Raw genomic sequence first — 27,812 nt, 5'->3', positions numbered from 1 at the left:
GGAACAGTCGTCATCTAAGGCATGACAGCAGATGGCAGCAGGGATGGCTGGGGGTGGGGGACACACCTGATGAAGCTGGCAAGAGCCAGGCTGGCGAGTGATTTGATGCTTGACCAAGAAGCCTAAAGGAGGAGCCTTCCTTTTCCCGAAATCCTGGAGCGATTATTCTTTGTGCACTCATTTTGGCAATTACTTTTCATGTGTGTACTTTCAAAAATCTCTACAAGTGATTTATAGGCCCTTAGAGAACCAGGAAAAACCCTGAAGTTATTTTGTTTCTTTCTCAGCTCTTCCTGTGGAGTGTAGTACATGGGATTGGAGACAACACAGCACAGATATGAAAAGTGTGGACAATGGGTTTGAGCTCCCTCTGTGTTGTTCCCACTGTCCCCACTCCTAACTGGGTGAACTTAGGCAAGTTATGGTACCCCTGAATATCACTTTCTCAGAAAATGGGGATAATGACAGTTTCTGTATGACAGGGCTCCTGTGATGATTCAGTAAGTGCTTAGTATTTGCTACTCAGTTATTCAATAAGCATTAATTGACCTCTTACTAGATTGGGGCAGGACCTATGCTAGATTCTTATTATACAGTGACAAGTTAGATGGATGGGGCTTTGTAGTCTAGTAATTATTTTTATTATTCCTATTATTACTAATGGAGATCTTTAATAAATACTATTAAAACAAATTAATGTGTTTCAGCCACATCAATATTCTATTTGTGGTTAGACCGATGCCTTCCTGCTCTGGTCCTGGAGTGTGCTGCGTGCCTGATTGACTGGCAAATGCTGCCACATCCAATACTCTTGGAGCCCCAGCACTCACACTATTGTGCAGGCCTGGCAGAGCCATCATTCTAGCTATGTCCAGTAAGCAAAGTGACTCAGGAGGGCTCTAGATAAGAGCAACCTCAGAAGAATAACCATGCATGTTCAAAACTAGTTCTGGGTATGGCTTAGTTAAATTTGGGCTGGCTGAACTGTTCTTAAAATTTGTAATTACTAGAGCTCAGGAAAACGGAACTCCAGAATCCTGGGATTCCATGATAAAGCTGTATATTTGTTTTTACTGCTAGTGAAATGAACATGCAAAATCGAACACTGTCTAAGTTCAGGTAGATGAGATGACTCCTTGCTTGATAAAGAGGTGCATCTGTTGATCTCAGAAGAGTAGAGTCACCAACAGCAGAGAAAGGGAGATTAGGTGAGTATTGTGGACTGAGACTTGGAAGTCACTCCTGAAGACAACTTGTCAGAGTCACTGGGCCCAGGGTCTGCTGGCCTCTGGCAGAAGCACTGGAATGACCAAGTATTGTGTGGCAGATCACAATAGTCCTGCCAAGTAGAGTAATATTAACTTCTCAGTACTATTGAAAGAAAAAAATCTGTAACAGCTTACTGGTAAATAAGTTTTTTTCATGTATTGTATTGTTCTAAATTTGCTTCTGTTTATTTGCTACTCATTTTACCTTTTTGCTTTAAAAAAAATTTTTTTTTCAGCAGCTGTGTATCCTGAGTGCAGATTATTTCTGGTTCCCAATTGTCTTGTCGTCCCAAAGGGGAAATCCTAAAATGTTTGGTGGTAGTACCCAAACCTACAATCAGGAGTAGGGTACAAAGCTACATCCTCCTCTGTGCAAAAAAGATAGAAATCACTATATTTAATATTTCTGCACATTCTTTCTCCTGTTTCCTCTTAGTTGTTCTAATAATTACTTCAGGTTCTGCTCTAAATAGAGTTTATGATTCCTGATTTATGTAAGCTATACTTTCCAAGATTCATGTTAGGGAATGACTTTTCAGTCAGGGAAGTCATTGCCTAACATTGACATCTTTTAAAAGAGAATGTTTAAAAAATTACCTTTTAAAAAAAATTTGCAAACTTGAAGGAAATACTAGAATCAGATATTGTCAATATAGATGCTGACATCTAGATAGTCAGAATGGGGCGAAATTGGAAAGTCTGCTTTTCTATCTACCCCAACTTAAACTATTTTGAATTATGTCTAGTGAAAGATTGCCCCAGTCTCCAAGGAAGTATGTGTGCTGTTTGGAGCTGTGACAAAGTGTACCTTCAAGTACAAAGAAAAATCTCGTGTATATTAAACACCTAATATACAGCTTTGAAATTACCCTGAAGAAATAGATCTCCTGGGAAGTCACGGGTTGTAATAAAATACATTATCTTCATTAGAAAATGTGAGGTAGTGGATGAAAGTGTCTGGGCAAGAGGACAGCCTTGAGAGAGGCTTAACCAAACTTAAACAAATGAAACATCTGTCTGATTACACTGGAGAGGTGACAAACAGCTGCTGGGAGAAACCATTTGGAACTTTTTGGGCTGACCTCTGACCTGCATCAGCCACAAGGTGAGTCAGTACTGTATCCTTGAAGTAATCTGACGGAATAAAGTAACTCTGTGTCTATAATGTCCCTCACCACGTAGAGTCACATCCCTAAATCCCACTTTGTCTTCATAACAAGGTTTATTTGTGAACCAAACCATTACTGAGTTGTAGACTGTGACAGATGGCAGCGAAAGAAGGCAGAGATTAGGGGCTGAAGTCATCCTCAAGGACTGTGAAAGCCAGACAAACCTTGGATGCTGCCTCCCAGGAGTGCCAAAGGAAGGCGTTATGTTGGAGGTCCTCTGCTGTCAGAAGACTACCTTGTCTTTCACTGTCTGCAGGAAGAAATGAAAGGGCCAAAGTCCAGATATTCGAGACTGACGGCCTCAGGGGGACTGGTCTTGGAGAGAGTCGCAGGGACAAAGCCAAAGCTGAGGTAATGAGTATGTGCCATCAGGGCTCCAGGCGGCCCCAGGCTGGCTGCCATCAACTTTGCACAGTCGGCATGGAGACCAGGAAGCTGAGCCAGCCCTCACTCTGGGCTGGAAGGGGGAACTCAAACAATGCTTTAACCGATTTTGCAAGTAGAGCATGGATTAGTCAGGGCAAGGTGTGAAGATTAGGGGAGCTTCACCAAACCAGCCTTGGCTCCCATAGTCTGTTCAATGACATTCAGCAGCAACTATCAGTCACTCCTCATAGGTAACGTACTGTGATATCAAATAGTCCATGTCCCCAAAGAATGTATAATCTAGTGGGAAGAATAAGACATACAAAGATAACAATAAGGTAAAAAAAAATTAAGTTCCTTGACAGAGATAGTCACAAATAACTATGCTGGATTCAAAGACAGGAGAGAATATATTCTATGGGGTGTATCTAAAAAGTCTTCAGGAAAGATGTTAACTTGGGGATAATTTTGAAAGGTAGGGGCCTGGAGAGAGAGAAGTGTATCCCAGGTAGAGGTGACAGTAGAAATATCCCTGGTTGGCCTATGTCCACTTTAACCATAAGAGCCTGAAATAACATGGCTTTCCTGTAATAGACACATGAATCTCCACACCCAAAATGAGGGAATCCACTGCATGGCATTATGTCACCTACAGCCTATCTTTCATTTTCTGCATCATGCTTACCCTAGTAAATTGTGATAGGTGAGACCTAGCCACATAGTCACTTTCCCTCAAATCAAAACATTCAACTTTAGGTTAAAGATTGATACTTTCCCTAGTATATTTGATGACTGGCTAAGGTTTAGAGCTTTTCAGCTCCGGCCTTATTTACTGAAGACATCCTACTGACACGTTAAACATTGTGGGAGTCACTGAGCCCAGAGTCTGTAAAATGCTGTCTGTGCCCTGCCTCTGCTGGAGAAGGCACTGTGTGCAGGAAAAGAAGGCAAGAGAATGTAGGACAAGTCCTACTGGCCTGGCAAGGGTCCCACCTAATTCCTTATGACGCGCATAGTGCAGGTGACACCTTCCCGAAGGTGTGGATAGGCAGTTAATATCATGGAGAGTAGGAGGTGTGGGTTCAGGGTTTTTTTTTTTTTTTTTTTTTTTACAGTGGAGCATTATCTGAATGATACTCATTCTGCCTCGAGTCTGGACTACAAGCAACAAGTACTAACTGGATGTTATTTTAAAATAAGCAGGAGCCACTGAAAGACAGGCATCTAGGTCCTTGTTTTGGAAGAAGAGTTGGTTGAGACTTGCTTCTTGGTTAAGGATTAACCACAGGGAAAAATCCAGCAGGAACAACTGAACTGTGGGTTTCTTACCCCAGCCCCCGAGGAAGCTATGCCGTGAAAAGGCTGCTGACCCTCTCTCACGCAGCAAGTTGGACGGGGCATCAACTCTTCATAGGAGTGGAGGAAAACAGAGGAACTCTCTCATTTGGGTGGATGAAGGATGGCTTCCCAGTTTCATCAGCTTCAGATCCTGGTCTGGAAAAATTGGCTGGGGGTCAAAAGACAGCCGGTGAGTTAAAAAAAAAGGGTGGGGTGTGAGGCACGGGGCAGTACTCCAGGCAATCCTAAACTGTGATGTTAATGAGAAGTACAAAGAGAAGAGTTTCAAGGCATTTTCCAAAGCAGTAAGTAAGTAAGACATTTCGACTTCATATCTCTGTCTTATACCTAATGGGGCGTGTGTTAACATGCCCCCAAAGCAGCCTTTTGACTTCAGTAAGTTAAAAGAGTAAACCAGGACATGCCCTGGACAAAGAAAAGGATATGCCTCGTTACTGGTTGGATTGGAACTAGTGTTGAATTCTGGATTCAGGCCAATATGCTTTCAGAATTTTTCTTAATGTATTTAGTAAAAAATGGGATGAAAAAAAGCAAAGTATTATTTATAAAGGTTCAGTGAATGGGAAGAAATATACTGGAAAACCAAAAGCAATAGAAAGTTTGGTTGAAAAGTAAGATATAGAATAGAAATGTTTTGAAGGCTTTAGTATAGAAAAGCTTCCAAGAGATTTTAGTATCTAAAAATTATTTACCGGAAGTGCCAAACAAGAGTATAGATATGTGCCATGTTTTAAGAGTACCATTGAATCACTTAACTTTACTGCTACAGTCTGTCTTCTCTTTGCTCATTGAAACATTCTTGTGTTCTTACATTAATATTTGCTTTTTTAAATTACAAAGCCAGCTATTAGATCCTCACCAGATCTAATCCAGGGAGACTGAGAAAGGAACTGGTTTCTGTGAATTGTCATATATTCAGAAGAATATATGAACACGAGGGAAATCCAAAAAAGTATTCAGTATACTTCATTTTAGAGTGGTAATTCCCAGCCTTGAATGAGTAATATAAATATTATGCAAATAATATGCATCATATAAACCAACACTTTGTCTCTGCACCTTATCTCACTTGAGGCTTGCTTGCAGTGCCTGACATTTTATTTGAATGCTCTCATATGTGTATTAAGAGTAAGAAGTAAACGTTCACTCACCTTTGTGAATTTGGTGGGTAGGGTTTAAAATCATAGGGTGTCATGTGATTGCATGGGTGTGGGGTTTGGACCCCAAATTATGAAATCATTAATATTTTTGTTTGTTTTTAACTGGAAAAGAAACACAAATGAAAAACTTCCCGTATTATCATGTGGTTGATTCTGTGTGGCATGCAGCAGGAAGAGTCCTGGGTATGTGGATGTGGTCAGAGTCGGGGTCCTGTCACTGCTCTCACATGACTTAAGTGGTAAATGACAATTTCTCTAAGCATTGGTTTTCCCATTGTAAAGTGGGCATGAGGTCTTCTGTGTCTAACTCATAGTGAGGGGAAGAACCAAATCTAATGTATTTCAAAGTGCTTTATAAATGGTGAGACACTTGGCAAATACATTATTGAAGGAGTTGGTGCAACGTGTGTGTCTTATTTTGTTCAGATTAATGCTTAAAGAAAATCCAGAAGAATGGCATGTGGGAAAGAGAAAAAAATTTACATTAAAAAGTTCCTAAAAAATTACACATATTAAAAAAACCACTCAGAAATCTCAGGCGAACAAATTTTTTTCATTGAAAAATTTTACCTTTAGAAATGTTAATGACAAGTTACTTTCTCATCTGTAGAGTAGTGGGTATATAAATTTTCTACTTCAGGGTTTTCTCCATTTTAGTCAGTTTCTGCAGGACACGGTGGTGTACTTTGAAGAGATGCAAATCAGGTGTGCTAAATGTGTTTTCACTATGATACCTTGTATTGTTTCCATTTAGCTATAGTCCCCCAAAGCCCCTGGTAATTATACTTTTCCTGGGGAAGGTGAATATATGAGCTATTAAGTCATTTGGGAATATGGAATGATTTAGATCTTAAGTGCTCCTAGAGAGAATGGGACTCAGGATGGCTGCCTTGTTGCAGGAAGTAAGGTCAGAAAAAGTCCAGAATTTGGGACCATCCAAAAAGCCCACCAGGATTCATTATGATCAACCAGAGGGACACGAGAGATGTGTAGAAGATGATAGTGGCAAAAGGAGAAGGAAACACAGTTCTAAGTGGAAGGCAAGAGGGCAAAGAAAGATACATTTTGCTCTTTGCAATTTTGCCGGTGGGTAGCCCAGTGTCTTGGTTGGAAAGAAGAATCCAGCACACCGGTAGACTGGATATATCTGTATGTGTGGTAGCATTACTCTTAAGAGAAAAAAAATGAGAAAATAGGAGATTGGAAAGTTAGGGTCAAAGATATAAAAATAGATAAAATGAAAAAAATTTGGAAAAGAGAAAATATAGACAAATTAGAAGACAGGGAATGTGAAGAGAAGGTGCATATAAATTTGAGAAGACAGTCTTTTTGTAAAAACTGGACTTGGTCATCAATCAAGCAGTCATTTAAAATGCAAGTATTTTTTAATCTCTATTTAATCATTCTGAAAACACTACCTTAAAAATATGCTTTTATGCCCAGGAAAGTAGAAATTAAGTTGTGTGACACTTTCCAATGTATACTCCTTACAGAATGTTGGAGAAAAACGTCAGCTTCACTGCCATGAAGTTTTTTTAGAGATTCCATCAGAAAGCCAGTTGGTGGGAAGAATAGTCTATAGAGGAAGAAGTTAGAAATATGTTAATGGAGAAACAAATGAAGTACAAGAAAAAAAAGAGAGAAATAAAGAAATATATAATGAAAATATGAAGGTAGATTGGGGATTACTGAGAAAATATATTTATTATAAAAGTGTATGCTAGAATAGAAAGTGAGAGAAGAGATACAGTTATACAGTCTGAGAAACAGAAAGAGAAAGAAATAAGCTAAATGTTTAGTTTGGCTACGAAAAAAGGGATCTTTAACTTTGTTGTGACCTCCTTCAAAATTGTTTTTGGAGTAAATACCTATCTTTTTTGTAAAATCAAATATCAGAATTCTGGAATATTTGGGATTATCTAACTGACTTAATTTTACGGGGTCCCAGAGAGCTCAAGGGACTAATCCAAGGTCCCACAGTGAATTTAAGGACCAAAGTCGTATTTTCCCAACCATAGATCTATTCTTTCCAGTATTCTCTATTCAATCTATTCTCTTTCCAATCTATTCTCTCCAGCTCCTTCTCCATTGCTTCTGAGCTGGGTTTTCTTCTCTAACATTCTCTGATCCCTGCTCAGAGTCCAGCCCACCAAAAAAGAAAGAGATCATATCTTCTAAGGAGGCCTTAGATATTGCTGTTTTTTAAATATTTGTGGTAATACCTATTCTCAATTATATGGCAAAAGAATGAAAACTAAAGAAGAGTGAAAAAAATTCATTAAGCACCAACAGGAATGTCAGGTGATAGAGAAAATCAATTCAATGCATTTGCTACCATGCTGGGCTTCTACTTTAACTTTTAAAATAATGGAAAAATGGAGTAACATTCCAGCAGAGATGGTTAGCGACAAGGAGGCTCACTTAATGAGATGCTAGTTAATGACAGGAAACAGATTCTGAGACAGTAGATAGATGCAGGCTGGAAGACTAGATAATACAAGATAACAGCTTATTTTCCATTAAGAAGATGGGTCCTGGGCCGAGCCCGTGGCGCACTCGGGAGAGTGCGGCGCTGGGAGCGCCGCGACGCTCCCGCCGCGGGTTCGGATCCCATATAGGAAGGGCCGGTGCACTCACTGGCTGAGTGCCGGTCATGAAAAAGACAAAAAAAAAAAAAAAAAAAAAAAAAAGAAGATGGGTCCTAAATAGGCTTATCAAGGAGTGACTTCAAATCTCTACCGAAGTGGAACCTAATTCCAGCCTTCTGACCTGAAGGAGGAAAATTAACTTTAGTTGTTAATTTTCTGTTGTAACTGTTTAGATAGTGGATCACACTTTAGCACAGTTGATGACAGAACTAGTTTTTCTAACACAGACATTCCCACAATCTGCTAAAGTCTGACATTCTGGATCAAGTTTGACATTTCCTCCCCCAATCCCCACCTAAAGAAAGAGGAGGGAAGCTTGGCTTCAAAATTTTGGAGCAGGTTGGTCTATGCATTAAAATCATTTTTTGATGAAAGCAATTTAGGATTTAAACCCTAATTCTGAATTTAATTTTAAATGAGATTAAAATAAACTAGGTCCTGCACAATATACTTAACTATTTTGTCAAATGTTCCAATCTCTTTGACCTCTCCTGGATTGGTACCATTTATTTCCTTAATCCTTTTTAATTGCTCAAAATTTTTAGTTCTACCTGCTGATTATGGTCCCTAACAGATAATAAACAGTGACATTTTATTAATTTAACCAATTAATGAAAAGTAAATGAGGTGAAGATGTTTCAAAAATGGAATCAATAGAGAAACAGATTGGCTTAAAATCCAATAAAAATGTGCTGTTTCCATATACATTGGAAAAAATCCACCAGTCTCCAAAATGCATTATTATTGTACTTTGTGAGTATGGATTTCAGAAGAGTTTCTTGATCCCAGTTTTTAGATGAGTCATTTATATGAGTGGCAGTGTTGTATCGCAGAAAGCTTAATTTATTAAGAATTCTATGCTATTTTTATTTCCTCATGGGATAGCTAAGGTTTCTCAGCGGGAAACTGAGGTTCCTCATGGGAACTCAAGTTTATTCCAGATCTTAAGTATCAAGCTCTTACTTCACAATGTAAACCACTTGCTACCATCAAGTAAGTCATCCTTGTCTTATAGAACAACACAGAAAGAAAGAAATAGAAAAGGAAGAGACAGTGCTTTATATATGGAAGGTTGGGCAATTATAATTTTCAAGTCTGTAATAAAAAGTTATGATCCTAGGCTGCAGGAAAACTTTTAAATGACTTTCAATGCTTTCACGGAGTAAACTAATAAAAGTATAGTATTCAGATCAAAGAGAGCCCGTAATCTATTGTATAGTGATTTAACTATATAATTTAATGATTAACTGTGCTGGGGCTGAAGCCAGACTTCCTGGGTTCCAACACCAGTTCTACTGCTTAGTGACTGTGGAAAGAAGGCTTATCTAGTCTCTTTAAGGTTCTATTTTCTCATCTACAAGAAAAAATGAGGCGATTACGTCAAATGAGATATGCGTGTTAAGTGTTTAACGTAGCACCTTGTACGTTCTCAGCAGTCGGTGTGTTAGCTCTTATCTTTTGAAGTGCTATATTGAATTCTGACAAGACCACTTGACAACAAGAATTCATTCATCCTGGGGAAGATATTTTGAAACAACATATTACAGAGAATTGTTGAAGGTACCTAGGAGGAAAGGAGACTTTGTCTCTCTTCAAACACTTGTAGAATTCTTATGTGGAAGAGGAGGCTAAACTTAGAAAAATGAGTGGAAGATTTCACCTTAGTGTAAGCAAAAATGTCAGACAGTATGAGTTGTCCACTGATGAAGATGTCTCGTGAAGGAGCAAACCTGTAGTCACTGGAAGTATTCAAGTAGAATACAGACAACCATACGGCACAGATGTTTTTGCTAACAACGGATGTGCCAGTTATTCTGGACATTTCTCCTTTGGAATATTCTACTCTCGCACCCATCTGTGGGTCTTCACCTATGTGTTTCCTCTGCTTGAGATACTCGCACTTCTTTCTCACGATTCACCCAACTCACATCTCTTCTGTGACACCGTATTTTTCTCTTTCAGGTTTTAGTCGCAGCTTTCCCTGATTGATCTTCCTCTCCCACACGTTATTTTCTATGTGATAGCATTATCCACTCCATCCAGTTGTGATTACTATTTTTTAATGTTTTCCTGCTCGAAAGACTGAAAACTTTTATTCCTCTATCTTCAGTGCCTGGTACACAGGAGATACTCAACAACTTTTTGTTATATTAATGAGTGTATAAACCTTACATAAATGATTACTGTATTGTACGTCGAACTCTTAGTTTCCTTAAGACTCTCCGGTACCGTAATTCCATGGAGGAGAACGGAGACTCTTTATCCTAGACATTTTATTTTTGTTTTTAGAGTCAGGCAAAAACCAAACAAACAATCAAAAACAAACAAACAAAAACCACATTGAAATTTAGAAATTCTACTGACATTCAGTTCATTCATTTCTGACAACCAATTTCAAACCACTCTAGTGTAAGGGCCACAAATTCAAATGCCTGTAGGGGCAAGACAGGTAATGTGACTATGTGAAGTGCAGCAGGGACAAGAAAGTAGAAAATAGTGAAATCTATGATGGACTAGAGAGTGTATGCTCTGTGTAAAGGTATTCAAACTCCATTAAAAACAACAATAAAACCTGTGTGCAAGAAAGTGAAAACTTCCATGAATCTTGGTCTGTCTACCGCCCATCTGTGACCTCTGCTCTAGGACAATAAAGATACGGTAATTAAATGCACAGTCTTCAAACCATATTTTAAAGTAGTTTCCTCAAATTTTAAAATAGGTAGTCATATTTATTAATGTAAAATTCACTTGGATTTTTATTTTCCTATTTACCTTTTAGTGAAAATGATAAGAAAGGAATAACAATGGTAGACACAAACAGAATCAAATTGACTGGTAGGAATCACAGTAAAGGGTTCTGACAAAGTAATGGAGTATGAACGGTCTAAAGTTGAAATTGTATGCTTTGCCCTGATTTTTCAGAAAGTTAGATTTGTGAGATTTTTCAAATATTTGAGACAATAGTTCTTAGCAAATGCAGAGGCAAATGTTACTAGATTATTCAATTTAGTTCATGGGAACTACCTATCAGCTCTAAATTAAAATTTTGGAATGAATTTACATTTGATTGATTCAAAGAATTGCCTAAGATGTAAACTTATAATTTTCAGTGTGTGACTTTACTGCCTGCATGGTCACTGAAATGTGCCCTGGCATCAGCATTAATTCCCCAAACCTTACCACCTACATGCAACAGGATAGAATTCCTGGATATGAAGCTTGTTTGCTTATATCTCTTTTCCTGTCTCATCTTTTGCTTTCTTTTTAAAATTGGTTCTGGATTTTTTAAAAAATGCAGAGGTTTTTAAAATAATTTCTAAACTTTTTTATTTTGAAACAATTTCAATTTAACAAAAAGTTGCGAGAACAGTGTGGATAACTTTTTTCCCCTAGGGCCATTTGAGATTGATGCCCCATTACTCTGGATACTTTAGTGGTCATTTTCTACAAGGAGACATAACTTGATAGCACCATCAAATTCTCAGACCCAATTCAAGCGTCACCAATTGTCCGAACTGTGTCCTTCAGAGCAAAAGAATCCAGTTCAGAATCACGCACTGCACCTAGTTTTCATGTCTCTAGCTCCTTCAGCCTGTAACAGTTCCTCAGTCTTTCCTTGACTTTCATGGCCTTGACACTTTTGAATGTTCAACACTAGTTGTTTTGTAGAGTACCTGTTCTTTCCTCATTTTTAGAGTCAGCTTATTCAACTTGGGCAAGAATATCACAGAAGGATGCTGTCTTCTTCCTGTTGCATCCCATCAGGTGGTGCATGAGGTCAATTTGTCCTACTTTGTGGAGAAATGTTTTGAGACTATGTACATATCCCATTCCTGGTTAGGCTTTCCATTTATTTATCTGTTTGCTTATGTATTTATCTAAATCTGCATAGACTCATGGATTCCTACTTTAATCAATTAGATATAATATTTTATTGTCATAATGTATTTTAAAGTTTAAATTTGGCTGGTGGGTCAAATTTGATGCTCAAGTTGGGCTGCAGGCTGCTTGTATCTGTGTCTTTGGATGTGTCCTTATTATTCTCTGCTATTCTGTGAGGAGTGTATCTATCACCCTTCTATCTAGCAATCTACCTACCTACCTACATCCATCTAGCTACCTACCTACCTACCTTTCTATTTATCATCTATGTGTCATCTGTCATGTATCTACCTTTCTCTGTCTTCCGCAGATAGTCTCTAGCTCTATCAAGCCATGGAAATCATGACCTCCCAATAGCGATGATCATAGCTTGCACCTAGATGTCCACTAAAAGAAGCTAGCATTTCCTGAAAAAAATGATTGTTTTCTGGGCTGGGCCAAAGAAGATACATGGTGAGGCAGAAACAACTTGTGGAACCAGAAAGTTAAGAAATACATGAATACAGTAGTCCCCCGTATCCGCGGGGGATTTGTTCTAAGACCTCCAGTGAGTGCCTGAAACTGTGGATAGTATCAAATCCTATACACTTGTATACTGTGTTTTCCAATATACACATAGCTATATAAAATTTAATTTATAAATCAGGCACAGTAAGAGATTAACAATAATAACTAATAAAATTGAACAGTTATAACAATATACTCTAATAAAAGTTATGTGGCTATGGTTTCTCTCTCTCCGTCAAAATATCTTCTTGTATTGTAGTCACCTATTTTCAGACCGCAGTTGACTGTGGGTAACCGAAACCACAGAGAGCAAAACCGTGGATAAGGGGGGGGATTACTGTAACACACACGCGTGCACGCACACACATGTATGCATATGCATTTATATCTACATTTTATGTCTATACATTTTGGAAATAAGGAGTTTATGCTCATATCTTTAACCCAACACCAAAGAGTTTATTCTAGTTCCTTCTTCTCCATGTTTATAATTCCCCTGATGAATAGTGAGAAGCCTAGTTCCCCTGATGGGGGATATACTCGCATTCACTTTTTTGGTCAACTTCTCCATAGGAAGACAGTCACCTGCCACTACTTCTGCACTCTCTCTGCTCCAACACCTTCTTCACCCCACTTGAGTTATGACACTGACATCTGGTTACCTCAGTGCTGGTGTCCTCTTCACCTTACTAGGGATCCACGCCCTCACTGGGTCAGTAGGGCTCCCTCAGTTATAGCGTCAACATGGCTGAGCCCCACCTATGGACATTTGGACTGAATTTTTCAGGAAAGGAAGGAGAAGAGACAGAGGACAGAATGGGAAATCTCAGTAGAAAACAAATCCTGGAGAAATAAAAGGACACAAATGCCCACTAAGGAATTGTAAACTATTCAGCATGTACCTGCCCTTAGATGTCAAGAATGCAGGGAGATGGAATGTAAATGAGGTGTAGAGGCTTTGTGAGGTCATTAACATGCTAGCAAAAATGCTAAACCTTTAAAAACCACTTTCCTCAAAGTTTTCAAACAACTCCTATGTCTCTAAATGTAAAATCAATATTTCTGCAAACAAACAAAATCATGGCTCATCAGTTTAGTATTTGGATCCTCAACTCTGCATTTACTTCTAGGTTGCTTCTAATAATATTAGAATGGTGTTAAGAACAATCCTGCTGCTATGACAATTTATTTATTTATTTATTTATTTTTACTTTTGTGATTGTCAACCTTAACATTTCCAACTTCACAGTGTGGAATACTTTGTGTTTTGTATCCCTCTACGATGCAATAGGCAGAAATGTTCTCCGAACCTCTCTGGCCTAAAATCTCAGGGAAATCTGTGGTCATAGTTTGCTTACGGGCTTGCTGTGGTTTTTGCTTTTAAAAGAGTTTAAATTGCCTTAAATTTCTCTGATACAGATTACATTTTTGTCTGGATTTAAAACATGTCTAATTGATTTGTTCTATTTGTATATCCTCTAAGTGCAGAAAACCCTCCTGATTCATTGACTTTTAATCTGCAGTTTTGAGTGTGTGATGTGTTCCCCATTAACAATCCTGAACTTAGTGATACCTGCTCCCTGCAGCATGTTCTCCTTGATTTAGAGTCAATCATAAAAACAAGGTTTGAAAAAGAAGAGACTGTAGGGGAGGAAGGACTTTCCTTGACCCTCTTTAGATCCCTGGCTGATTCTGAAAATAATACTGACAAAGACAGATTAACAGGAGAGAAGCATACACATTTATAAGTTTTACATGACATGAGAGCCTTCATAAGGAAATAAAGGCCGAAAGAAATGGAAAAATAAATAAAACATGTCTAAAATTAATTTCAAAATTTACCGAAACATCCTCATGGCATCATCAAATTAGATCAATCAAAACTTAAAGATAGCCTATAATATATATACCTTATTTAAATGTGCATTTGTATTAATACAATTGATCTCAGTCACTGCATTCTCATGAGGTTGCCACAGAAAATGAATAGATGCTTCTGAAAGTAGCTATGGGGTACTAAGCCTACTCAGATGAATACTTTCTCTAAAGAATAACTATGGCTGTAAATGCAAAACCAATAAATCCACAAATTTTAATTTTTTAACCTTAGTTCTTTATAGTCTACATTTCAAATGAGTCTTATAAAATAAAAATGGTGCCTTGTATCCAGGATCTTTAAAGAACAGACTCTAATTTTCAAATATAACAGAAACTAGGCTAGAAAAATCGCACGTCTTATATTTCTGTAGTACTCATATTTTTCCAACACACTTTCTGTAATGCTTTCTTATTTGAGTCTCAAAGCAGCACAATACTTATAAAAAATCCTGGCTGATGTGTCTGGAGATTCAGATCTGCTCTGCTTCCCAACTTTGGACAAGGTATGCTAACCTTCTGCTCCCCAGAGAATGCAAAAAGGTAGCTGAATCAGATCAAGGGTCCTCAGCATCTTTAAGGCCATGGATGTCCTTGGCAGTCTAGTCAAGTCTATGTCCCTAGTTCTAAGAATAATGTTTTCAAATTCATAAGATAAAATAAATGGGATGACAAATAAAATCAATATTGGAATTCATTTATCAACATATTGCAAAGCAAGTTTATGATATGGTAATAGTTGTGTTTCTTTATTATAATATTAAATAAAAAGTCTGATGAACCCATAACTACTATAATTTTAACCTAGTGATGAGTGCAAATAGCACTTTGAGGTATCTGTTGCAACTCTGACTTAAAGATATCAACGATTTCTATTAATGCCAAAGTCACAGATACTTCTAACGCCATTGTGCTGCATTGCCTACATTCACTATCAATGGAAATGCCAAGTTTCAATTACAAACTAGAGAAAATAAAAATGTAATCTTTTATCTCCTACCCAAGTTTACAAATGCCCTGAATTCTATCCATTAGGTGATTCAAAGAAACATTATAACAAAAAATATTCCAGGCTTTTATAAACAATCCTGCTAGTCATGTAGGGTGCCATACATTCAGATCCACTCTCTTCAAGGTGTAGTCCCTGGGCCAGCAGCATCAGCATTACCTACCTGGGAGCTTGTTAGAAATGCAGAATCTCAGTCCCCACCTCAGATCTACTGAATCCAAATCTGCATAGTTATAAGATCCCCAGATGATTCGGTGTACACATCAGTGTTTGAGAAGCACTGGTTTAGATGAAGTTGCCCAGGCTGTCTGGGTGTTTTTCAGCTACAATCAAACCAAGCACCTTAGGACTCCTTAGATCTACAGTCAACTAATTCCATTTTTAAAATCTTGCTCTTATACTCAAAGTCCAATAAGTTGGTGACAATTCTACCATCAAGGAGGGCAGAGCTCTTGAACACACAATGGAAATTTTAGTAGAAAATTTAGCTTAGGAGCTACCTGAGGTTTAATAATTGAATGGGTTTGGATTGTTTTGGAGAATTAAGAGCCGCAGGTAAGATAGTTTGAGTTTTGGCAGAAGCAAATTGTCTCTGAAAAGGTGGGGGGAAAAACGAGAATCATTCTGACTGCATAACCAGACAGAAACATAGTTCCAAGTTTAACTTTATTAAATGTGAGTAAGGTTTTTTTCTCTGTGGTTTGGTTTGAGCACTATAATTGTTTGCATATCACAGTTAATGTTCTTGTGAATATGTGTTTTTCACTGCTCTGGAGCCGACTTTATAGGTATATAAAATATTGACCAGTTAATGTCTTTCAAACTGGATAATGTCTACAGGGGAGAAAAAGCAGCTCCTGAAATGCCTTAGAGTGAAATTCTCTAATAGAAATCTAAAGGCAGTATATATATTTTTTGAGCACCTATTTTGTACCAGGTAGTGGAAATTTGGGGATGAATAAGACACTGTTCCTACCACATAAGAACTGCCAGTTTATTTCAGGAACCAGGCAAAAACATTGACTGTTAAGTTGTATGATAGAAGCAGACACAGGAGATTATAGTAGTACGGGGGTTTGCATGGACCTGTATATTCTTGTTTACTCGTTCACTCATTGACTCAGGTATTCATTTGTTGGTCCATTCATTCATTGGTTCAACAATATTTATTGAGCTATTACCCGACATCACACACTAGTATTCCTGGCTGAGCAGAGGGTGCAAACACTGGAAATGGTAAGAAAGTCCTAGGTTGAAATTACATTGGGTTTTGTATGCTCTGTTTAGAACGTTGAATCTTATCCAACAGGCAGCTGAGAAACTCTAAAAGATTTTTAAAGTAAAGAAGGTACTGATCAGATTTGAATGTCCATATAATCATTCTTGGGGGAGTCATGAGAGGTTACTGAAAAGGGGCCTTCAGAAGATCATTTCAAGGTTTTAAGCCTCGAAAAATAATTTTTATGTTCATTTAAAGGTCTTTTGCATTTTTAAAAATCTCTCATTTCTTTCTTATTAATAATGTTTCAAAGCAGCCAAATATCTGGCTTGTGCTGGAGTATTATAGTATGATATACTTCTTGTAGTCAGCTGTGTTGGGGGTTCTGTTTGGGTATTTATTCATTTATTTTTTGGTCCAGCAAAATAATTAACATTTTTTTCCTGTCATTCTTTTTCAGCTTTGGACACTTGTTTTGATCTTATGGCCAGTCATTATTTTCATAATTTTGGCTATTACCCGAACCAAATTTCCTCCAACAGCAAAACCAACTTGTAAGTAAATGAGATTCATTTATTTCCCCAATGTTTGGATTCTAGTTAAAATTTATTTTGCTATCACTTGAATGTTTCATTCTAAAATTTATATTTTTGAATAGTGTTTCCACTTGGAAGTATGACTTTGTATAAATAATTTGTGTGTTTTTTCCCCTCAGTTTTTCAAATTAGTCAGTGGAGTCTACAATATTTATCTAAAAAATTATGAAGCATGTAAGAGCCAAAATATATTTTAGTCTTTATAAAATTTTGACTCATTTATTATTCATGTCATAAATCTCACCATGGTACACACAGCATAAACAAGCAGCAATCTCAACCTAGATCACACTTTACTTCCGTAGTGCAAATGACAGACTCGTATTTGATCAACTGACATTTGAGTGCTGTAAATGTGTTAATGTGTTAGTTTAAGAGAAGATTGTTTTCTAATTAGTGCTGTTTCAGTTACATTTAGTCATTGCCAAGTTATACAATGGGCAGAATGCCCAACTCAGCTCATTCTTTTCTTTCTGATTCAGAATGGAAATGCAGAAAGGACTCAGAAAAGTCCTCAAACTGAGGAGAATGAGGTTTTTAACCCCAGTGATTTGACCAATCTTATTTTTGGTTTTGTTTTTTCCATGTGGAGCCAGTTTTCTTAGCAGATGAGTAAAATCAAGACAGATGTTCACAAAGCAGCTCTCTCTCCTAACAGCCGAATTGTAGATCAGATCGTATTTCAGTGAAATGATGGTAATTTGCTATATAAAAGAATATAATGCCGAATTATTTTGTAGAGATGGTAACAAGCTAGAGACTTTTTATAATAGGTACAGTGTTTTTCAATCACCTACTCTTAAGAAATAAGGTGAAAACCATGGTGGAATCTACCTGAATCATGTACAATAGGGTAATTCAAAAGAAAATATCGACTTGATTAGTGTAAAACATCTATATCTTGGTGCTAGAATAAATAATTTCTTACATTTGAATAGTAACTTATTTCTAAAGGACTTTGGCACAAGACATTAAATAGAGTTGTTGATGAAATTTTAGTAGGTTGTTTATAAAAGCAGCATAATTTTGTTCTCTTCATATTGTGTGTATATTAGTTCTTTACAACAGATTAATCCCATTGTGTACTATTGATGTTTGTGTTCTTGCATGCCTTAAGTCGCACAGACTTCAGAAATAATGCATTCAAAACATAAATAGGACAAATACTCTTTGAAATATTCTGGTTTAAGATACTGATTACCAATTTGTTAATGATAGTGAATAGAAGGACTTTAGTACCTCCTTTCAGTGACTTATTTTTAACAATTTCTTGTTATAAAGAATTTTTCAGTTACATAAAGTTCCTCTTGTAAAACTTCCGAGAGAGAAATACAGAGTCTGTGAATGAGTAGCCTTAATTTAGTTGGTGTTCCCTGAAACCATTTAGAGATTCATGAAGAAAATCAAAGAGAGCTCTTAATATTCCACTGAACTGGGAAGAATAAACTGGAGAAACAATGTGGCAAGTGCCTACCAGACCTAATCCAAAGGGCTCTGAAGAAAACAATATCTGAAAGGAGATAAATAACCATTTCATACTATGGACCTATTATTATACTTTAGTAATAATTAGGTATGTAGCTATTAACTTTATGCTCGTGGGTAGGAGAGAACAAAATTTATAAGACAGTCAAACACTAAAAGTATGTTTGGTAGTTTCTTAGACCTTATAAGACTCAGTCTAAAAATTCGTTTATTGGTTTGTTATTAGAACTGGAAGGAAGCCTCACACTTTACAGATGAGGAACCTGGAACTCAGGGAGATTGTGGTTTGCCAAAATTCAGTCATATGAAATAGGAGAGAAAGGTATTGGAAATCACCTTTCCATATTCTTTGTCCATGAGATTTCTGTCATATCTTTCCCTGTTACACAAGTTCTTCCTAGGTCTGGAAACTCCTATTTGGATAAATAAGAGCCAAATAAATATTATGCCTAGGGTTTCAACTCATCCTGTAGTCAATAGAGTATAAAATGTAATTTAGAGCTTGTAAGACTAATATAGAAGCATTTACTTTTTTTCTCTTTCTTGTGGTAGAGAGGGAATAACTTCAAGATGACACTTTGGATTTAAGTATTTCTATTCTCTTTTTATTGCTCTTGTTTTTCTTTGTTTCTCATATCTACCTATCTAATCTGAAAGACTAAAACTGGCTAATAATAAATAATAATAAACATATCTTGATTTCATATTACGTGCCAGGTACTTAGTGAAGTGGCGACTGTATTATTCTTTTCACAGTTGAGAAAAACTAATGTACAGAGAAGTGAAGTAACTTGACCAAGATTACACAGTTAATAAGCAGTGGTGTCAGGATTTGAACCCAGGCAGCCTGGCTCCAGAATCTGGTTTTAAGCTCATGGACTCACATCTCTTACAACTGGTAATCAGTACTAAGTTTTCATGTTGTATCATTTAGATTTTGTAAAAGCAGACTAAAAATTAGGAATATAAACACCTCTTTTTTGTCTCTGTCATGAAGTTAAGAAATATGGGGGAACAGGTGGTTCCAACGTTAAGTATCTGAGTTATCTTAAATACTAGTATTCAGTGTAGAATGCTACCTCTATCTGTCTAATTTTGCCTGAGTCACTGTCGTTGTAGTATCATAGAAATCAGGTCCTGCTTAAGAGAGTTCATATCCTTTCTGGGCTAAAGTGGTAGTTGGGCAATAGAGAAATGCAGATGAAACTCTAGACTACACCCTTGGATGAAACTCAGCTATGGTGAGAACGAATAGGAGTTGTAATCCCATGGGCACATTTTGCTCCCAGAATAGCCAGGCAGGTTATTCGGAACAAAAATGATTAGTGCCTGAAAGGACTCCCTCCATAGTGTTTTTGGTTGATGGGTGTCTGGAGAAGTCTGGATTTTTGGTGAGTAAGGATGCTGCTGCAGTCCCTGCCACTGTGGGTGCTGGCCCAGAATAAAATACTTATTCGTGGCATCGTCTCTCCACTCACTCCCTTTTGTGTTGCAAGAAACAGCTTAGGTAACTAGCCTCTGCAAATAATAAGACCCGGGTAAGGAAAGCCTCCTAAGCCTGGCACTCTGCTGCTCCTGGTTTACATGTGGGGGGAGTGGGTTGAGGTGCCAAGTTTGAAGTCGGTCCAACCTCTTGTAATCTCCACACGCAGTGGCTTGTCAAGAGGCAAACTTCAAAGCCAAAACGCCATGCCTGAGAGCAGAAGGAAACAAAACAACACAAACCTCCCCAAGACTTATTTAGACTAAGCCCTGCTGTAATGTACAGCAGGTTTATTTTGTCTCATTAGAATACAGGCAAGCCCGTGAAAGTCTGGGCAAGCAGTCCCTAATTACTGTGGAACTATTTTTCAAGAACGGTAAAACCCTGCCATAATGAGATAAGTAGACTCCAAAAAATGCAGTCATGTCAAAGAAGGAATCACATTTTTGCAAAGTTAATGAAAAACAATGCTTTTCAAGTGGTTGAAAATATCACCAAAAGCACAATGGAAATAATACTGTACAAATATGACCATATACTGAATTAAACCCCTGATTTCTCAAGGTTGTCACTTTCCAACATCCCTGCTTCCTCAGAAAATAAGAGATGCAGCCCATCTCACGTTTGAAAATAGAGACTGCTGGAAGTCAGGAGCCAGCCACTAATTGAATTATATACAAATTTATGTTATCACAGGGCTATACTGAATACCACCTATCCGGATGTGACTCAACAGGTTTGGTAAATGACTTTTGATCTCCAAAGCATACTTTTGCTGTGAGGCAGCCTCCCACAAGAAATGCACTTACACGCCACTCGTGCAGAAAAGTGCAGTTTATTCACTCCAGCTGGCCAGTGTCCGTCTCCCAAGGAGCAACCAAGGAAGAATGGCCTCGGGCTTTGATCTTGTAGGGTTTTTAAAGATAAAAACTACATCCTGTTGGCACACGGGTTTGTCCAGGTGCACAAAGCAAGCTAGGGAGCTAGGTCACAGAGGCCAAGAATGAGCCGTTCGAGCAATCGAGCATGCAAGTTTTCATTGTGTGTGGTTCCTGTTCCCATGTAATAATTCACTGTGCATGGCTCCTGTTTCTATGCAGTTGTTTTTTGTTTCTGTGAGAAGGTCAATGATTTCTCATGCAGAAGGGGGGCGGGTAGTCTGCAGGTCAGACAGGGCAAAATGGAGTTACTTAGGTTAAGCAAGCAATTCTACAGAAGCAGATAGCGTATGTTATGAGGGTGTAAGGAGCTCTATTTCAGTTTTATCCAGGTCCTGGGTGCCAGCAATAGACAGCCATCTTGAGGACTGGTTCATTTGAGTTTACATTGCAGCATCTCCTTTCTTCCTCATACCACGTTAGCACTATTGTAGACTGAACATGGCTGTAAAAGTGAACTCAATTGTTTTTTCTACTTGTCAGCAGCTCTGGGGAAAATAAACGTTAGAAGGAAGATTGAACGTTTGGTGGCTTGTGAGATCCATGCATGTTGTTGTCCCTAAGGTGCCTGAATTGTCAAGAGGCAACTGCTGTGTTAGGTATTAGGTTGAAAGATCCTCTGAGGCATCTAGCTGGAGAGGGTTGTGAATGTCAGGAGAGCGAGGCTTTTCCTGCCTTGCTCTTGCTGCTGACTTTCCTGTAGTGTGCTCTTAAGGAAGTGAAGGTGAGGGCATGTGTGCAGGATTCCACGGTGTACAAGCCCTCCAGCACACCCTTGATCCATGGTAAGGACTGAGAAATCCAGAGTAAACAATTTTGCTTTCTATCTTGATTGGTTCAAAACTTATGTAGGTCTTTGTCCTGGGAAGCTCAGAAATCATCATTCATCTTTTGCCAGGGATTGCCTCATCCGATTTCTCCATTCTCACGAGTGCCAGCAACACTAGTCAGTTTCTCAGGTTAGAAATATCTAAGTCATCTTTAACCCCTCCCTTTTCTTCACTTCCCATAACCACCTGCTTTCAAGTCAGAATCCGTCTTGTGAAATGTGCCCTGGAGTTACCCCTGCCTGTCCATCCTTCTCGCCACCCATTGGTTCAAGGTCCCATTGACTCATGCCAGGATTGCCTCTGTAGCTTTGTAAGTGTGTGGGTGCATGAGTGCATGCATGCGTGTGTGTGTGTGTGTGTGTGTCTGTAAGCCCTATCTCTAACTCTTCCCATGTTTCATCATCAGATACTCCCCCTAAAGTAATCTTTGGACCTATTGAGTTTCTCCTCCTGTTTGCCCACCCTTCAAAACCTTCATAATCAGGATTCTTCCAAGTTCATGTTCTTTATGCTCTGCAGTAGGATGCCTGTGCCTAAAGAGGAGGCATCTGAGTGTCCTCCACGCATCAGGTGATCATTTTCACTTTGATGTACAAGCTCATGTCTCAGCTTTAATGCCTACTAAAAGTCAAGCTCACATCTAAGGCTCCTTTCTTTGGCCTTCCCTGATTGCTCAAACTCCAACCAGTTCTCCCTCTATCTCTTGTTGATGTACTGGCTTATAGAGGTCTTTGAGTGCTTGATGCTTCAATATTGACTCACACATTGGACATTGGATGGCCAGTGTGTTAACAGCAGAAATCACATCGTAATATCACAGTCATCTCAGATAAGCATGATTCCTAACACAGGGAACGAGATAGGAGTGCAATAGGTCAGAATCTGATACAGTCTGTAAAACTCATGTGGGTGGTTTGATTACAAAACTCACCCAAAGATGGATAGTAAAAAAAAAAAAAAAGCTCAATGTGAGTCTAAAATGGATAAAGGGCAAGAAGATTGGTGTTTTCGCTTGATTTTTAATTCTCAGATGCAGGTAAATCTGACTGCATTATCAAAAATATCTATGATGCTCATATTGGGAAAAAAAAGGATGAATATAAAGCCCCATCAACCCCATCACTCCTCCCCAGCTAGATCCATCCAGGAGCTTTTATTATAAATACTTTAGAGGTTTAAATGCATAGGAGAGGTTTTTGTGGGGGAGAGTTTACAGTCTGTTTCTTGCTTAAGAAGTTGTAGAAAATGTTGGAGCACCTTTGAATTTCATAGCGAAAGGCCCCTCCTTTACTTCTTCCATCAGCAAATCAGCAGTTAATGACTTTTTTAGAAAGATCATTGACTCTTTAGAAAGCAACATGGAGACAAATTCTGTGCAATGCAGAGAAACTGAGATTGGGATTAGATTGGGATTCTGTTTCCCCAGCTAGCAGAGCTAGCTAGCACTTTGTGCAGAGCTCTCTGAAACAAGCAGGAGGAAGGGGAGCGCGAACATGGCCCCATCACACTCGTACACAGGGGCAGCTGTAGCTCCTGCAGGCTGCTGCCCAGCTTTCCCAGGTCCTGACTGACTCTCACGGAGTGCAGACGGGCACACCCTAATGCCAGATAACATGACGAAAGGATTTCTCAATGAGTGCCTTCTTAGGCTCAGTACACAGAGTTGCATCAGAGAACCAGAAATACCTTTGAAGTGTAATAAAACTTAATTTAGCAAGTAGAAATAAAGAGTAAAGAACAGCTGTTGATTGCACAGTAATGGGTTTGGGTTTGTTTTCTTTTATTTTATTTTCTACCCATTATGTATCATCCCCTCTTTGGGTGATCTACCTTACAAGCTTCCCAGAAGTGACGGCCTCATTGAAATTGGCTACGGGAGCCACATGTCTTCGCTTTTTTTTTTTACTCCTTTTCTCTTGTTTTCTCTCTTCGTAAAGAGCAGAGGGCCTCCTGTTACTCTCAGATAGGGAGTGCTAATAGATAAGCAAAGACAAACAATCGATTATTTATAACGTTCTTTCAAGTATAGTAGCATCACTTGCTGAGGTCACCAATACCAGCTGATATTTCCAACATCACTTCGAAGCTAAGAGCCAGAGTTGAGAAAATAATCTCAATTGATTCCCCTTCACTTACCGGGGAGCATGGGGCCCAGATAGAGGCTCACAGGTGATGGGCTGGCTACATGATGGGCTGACTATGTTTTTTTTCAAGTGACTATTTCGTTGAACTTTCTTCTAAGAATTGCCCAGGAAACCACCTGGTCTACCAAACCTTAGTCATTTTATGCTACTTTCACTATTCAAGTTTTCTCATTCTCTTTGATTAGGTCACATTGGGTCTTTTGCCTTTGATAAGTGAAGTAGGCCTCATGGAAGAAATGCCACAGCACACAATATTTCTTGCTCTCTGGTCTGTTAAAATTTCACTATGGATTAGGATTAGAGGACCTATAATATTTTTACATTAAAAAATCGAACCAGTTTGTTTTGGTTATATATTTACATATTATATACAAAATTATTATTATTGTGGGAGGCAATATAAGGGTTGAGCACACAGGCTCCAGATCCAGATTGTGGGGGTTTAAATATAAAACTGTGTCTTAGCATGAGTCTTGATGAATGAGGAGTTAGTCAGGTAGACAACTAGTGCTTTTGCGTTCTTTACGGAGAGAAACTAGCATGAGTTAGTTATTAACACAGAAAGTGAAAGAGTTAGATGTGCCAGATATTTGGAGGCTGTTCTGTCTGAAAAAGGAGGATGCTTGTTGAGTGTTGGGAGATAAATGCCAGAAATATTAGACTTTAAATTTATTTTTATTTTTAATTGATACATAATAATTGTATATATTTATGGGGTACCTGTGATATTTTGATACATTTATAAATATTTATAGATTTTTCTGACCATAGAAATGCATGCTTGCTGTTAAAAAAAATTAAATAATATAATACAAGTATGCATACTGTAAAACATGGAAGTCTTGCATAATCTTGCTCTCCAAATAGAAACATTGTTAACATTTCAGTGTACATTTTCTCAGACTTTTTTCTATGTACATACCAAACACACACATATACACACATGTATACACACAACACACAACCAAAATAGGGCCACTGGGATCAGATGGCATTTTAGAAAGAGCCCTGCAGCAGTGCAGAAGAAAGCTCGAAGGAGCAGGAGCTGGTGACCAGATTGGGCTTGGAGTTCTGGTTTTAAGACTCCCACTCTCAGTTTTCCTTTTCATGATTCTAGAAATGCTGTGGAGCTCAAATGTCTGCAGACTTTTCTGTCACAGCTAGCTGTTTTCTCAGGTTTTTAAAGATACCACCTTCTTCAGTCCCTTGACCTCTTTCCAGATTTTTAAAATTCAGATTTCTTTAAAGAATGGAGGATAACTCTTCATAATATGAATGTTTTCAATGCCTCTAATTTCATACTGTCCAAAAGAGATGGACACAATTTAGGATAAATTCAGGGAATGAGAATGTAGCTAATTAAGGAGGATATAATACAGAAATCATGTGCTATTACCAGTATTTTTCCTCTTTGTCATTGTCTTCGTGATTTACAAACAGATGTTACTCAACCAGTTCTACCTTGATCAAAATGCCCTAAGTATGTCTGTTGGAAGATATAGGTTCTAGGTCTTACCCTAGGCTTTCTGAGTTGGCATCTGGTGGAGGTAGAGGTAGAGGTGATGGTAATGAGGTAATGATGGTGGTTATAGTGACAAGAGGGGAGGTGTTGAAACCCAGATTAAATTTTAAAGAAATCCCAGGTGATTTGCAACTTCAGGTTGGGGAAATAACTTTCCCTTTCTTTTTAACTCTCTTAAATTTTAGATCACTTTGCATTTTTCACTAGCTTGCCACTGAAAGAAAACCAGGGAATGGATTTATTTCTTTGGATAATTTCAGGGGAAACTTGCTTCCTCCTGAGTTACCTTGCAGCATTTCAATGACTGCCAGCATGCTCTGCTCCATTTTAACACTAGATCTTTCACTGTCATGCCCAGGACATCAGAAGTCTCACACTATTTTTCATTTCTTATGTTGAAGACAACATTTTCAGGACAGTTGAGAAGAAGAGAAAACCTCCTTTCAGAGAGTACTGTCAGATTGATGACTGAGAAAGAAAATGTTCACGATTTCCTGAACAGGAGTTCTTCCAAGATGGTTTCATGGTTAAGTTACATGCCCAGGGGAACCCAATTCCACATAAACAAGTGCTTCACACGCTAACATTATAACAATGTGCTTCTGGATTCATAAATATCATGATAATGAGAAATGTCAAAATCTTTTCATTATTTTGAAATTGCTGCCCTAAATGGAGATGGTTAAAAAGATGCTTCTGAAGAAATTCATATTCTGCAAGGATGTGCCTAGGGATAAAAAGAATAGGACTCCTTTCTGCCCACAAGTTGCTTACAGTCTAATTGTGGAGTGGAAAAACACGCATAGGTTATATGCCTTAATACATTTCTAAAAATAAAAAGTTAGATAAATTAAAGTAAAAGTGTTAAATATAGCTCTTGGTGCAATATTTTGCACATAATTTAAGGCACTCAAGTATTATTGGTTAGTTAATAGTGACATGTAACAACAGTGTAAGTACTTAGGAAAATAAGTATTAAATAAGCAGCATTGGCAATCAAAACTACTGGACATTTAAAAATGAAAGAGATTGCTATGAATTAGGATGATCAAGAATTACTCCAGGATTAAATTAAGCTTCAAAGGAAAATAAATGAATATGCAACAAGAAGAGGAGAGGATAAAAGGGCATGATCAAAATCTTGTAGGCAAGAATTCTCAGTGGTAGCTGGCTAAAGATAGACTAGTCTGGCCATGGTAGAGTGTTTTGTTTGAGAGTAGAGGTGGGTGGGGTTCGATCATGAAGAGTTTTGAATACTAGACCTAGGAGTGTGGATTTTATCCTGTAGTAATAGAAACATCAAAAGTCTGTGAGGAGTTATTTAATTTTGCATTTTCCAACACAGGAGATAAAATAAAGGAAGTTGGAAAGGTTTTCCACCATAATTGTTTATATTCATCCACATGTTTCTGTCACAGACTATGTTGGTTAACTATTGCTCTATAACAAATTTCCCCCCAAAACATAGTGGCAACAACAATAAACATTTGCTATCCCCCAGTTCCTATGGATCAGAAATTTGGGAATGGCTTAGTTGTGCTGTTTTATCTTGGCATCTCTCATGAGTTTTCAGTGAGGACATGGGCTAGGGCTGCACTCATCTGACAACTTGACTAGGGCTGGAAGATCTATTTCCAAGATGGGTCGCTCACATGGCTGGCTGAGTGCTGGTGGCATGACTCAGCTTCTCCTCATGTGGGCCTCTCTACTGGCTTTTTGAGGGTCCTCATGACATGGCAGCTGGCTTTCCCCAGAGCAAGCAACCCAAGAGGCAGAAGCTAGCTGTGGAACCTCAGAACACCACTTCTGCCACATTCTATTCATTAAAAACAAGTCCTTAAGCTTGACTCATATTCAAGAGAATTAGGTTCTACCTTTTGAAGAAAAAAGTGCCAAGGATTCTGTGGACACATTTTAAAAGCAGATTCAATAGTGCAATAGTAGCATGCACGAACATGCCTGAAATATTCAGCACCAGCATGGCAGAGTCCTTACCTGCTTTGGGCCACACTGCATTTCTGGCACGTAGCACAGTGCCTGCACATGGAGGCACTCATTAAATATTTCCGAACTATTACTATTTTATAGATGAAGACATTTATTTTCACACATTTTAGTGACAGACCTCATTAGGCGTTGAAGCCAAGATTTAATTCAGTCTTACTACCCAGGTCCTCTTTCTACTCACTAGGCTATCTGTCACACAGAATCACTCATATCTATTAGAAATGCTCACCTAGTTGTTGGCAGAGCTAACAGACTCACTCTACGGAATACTGCCTAGCACTTAGTAGTCACCTGACAAATATTTGCAGATCAAATGAATGAATTTGGTACAACAATAATCGAAGG

At 38.2% G+C, this 27,812-nt stretch overlaps 1 protein-coding gene across 1 annotated transcript in view; it reads left to right on the top strand.

Annotated features, from left to right (window-relative positions):
- The first annotated feature begins 4,262 nt into the window (after positions 1-4,262).
- ABCA12 (ATP binding cassette subfamily A member 12) overlaps positions 4,263-27,812 on the top strand; it is a 157,094-nt gene continuing 133,544 nt past the window's right edge. Inside the window, exons 1-2 of the mRNA XM_063101417.1 lie at positions 4,263-4,331; positions 16,923-17,016. Coding sequence (XP_062957487.1) covers positions 4,263-4,331; positions 16,923-17,016 — 163 coding nt within the window. The remainder of the gene's footprint in view (positions 4,332-16,922; positions 17,017-27,812) is intronic.

The sequence above is a fragment of the Cynocephalus volans genome, chromosome 1 (genome assembly GCF_027409185.1).
Source record: "Cynocephalus volans isolate mCynVol1 chromosome 1, mCynVol1.pri, whole genome shotgun sequence".
Lineage (NCBI taxonomy): Eukaryota > Metazoa > Chordata > Mammalia > Dermoptera > Cynocephalidae > Cynocephalus > Cynocephalus volans.
This window is presented reverse-complemented; position numbering and strand designations above follow the sequence as displayed.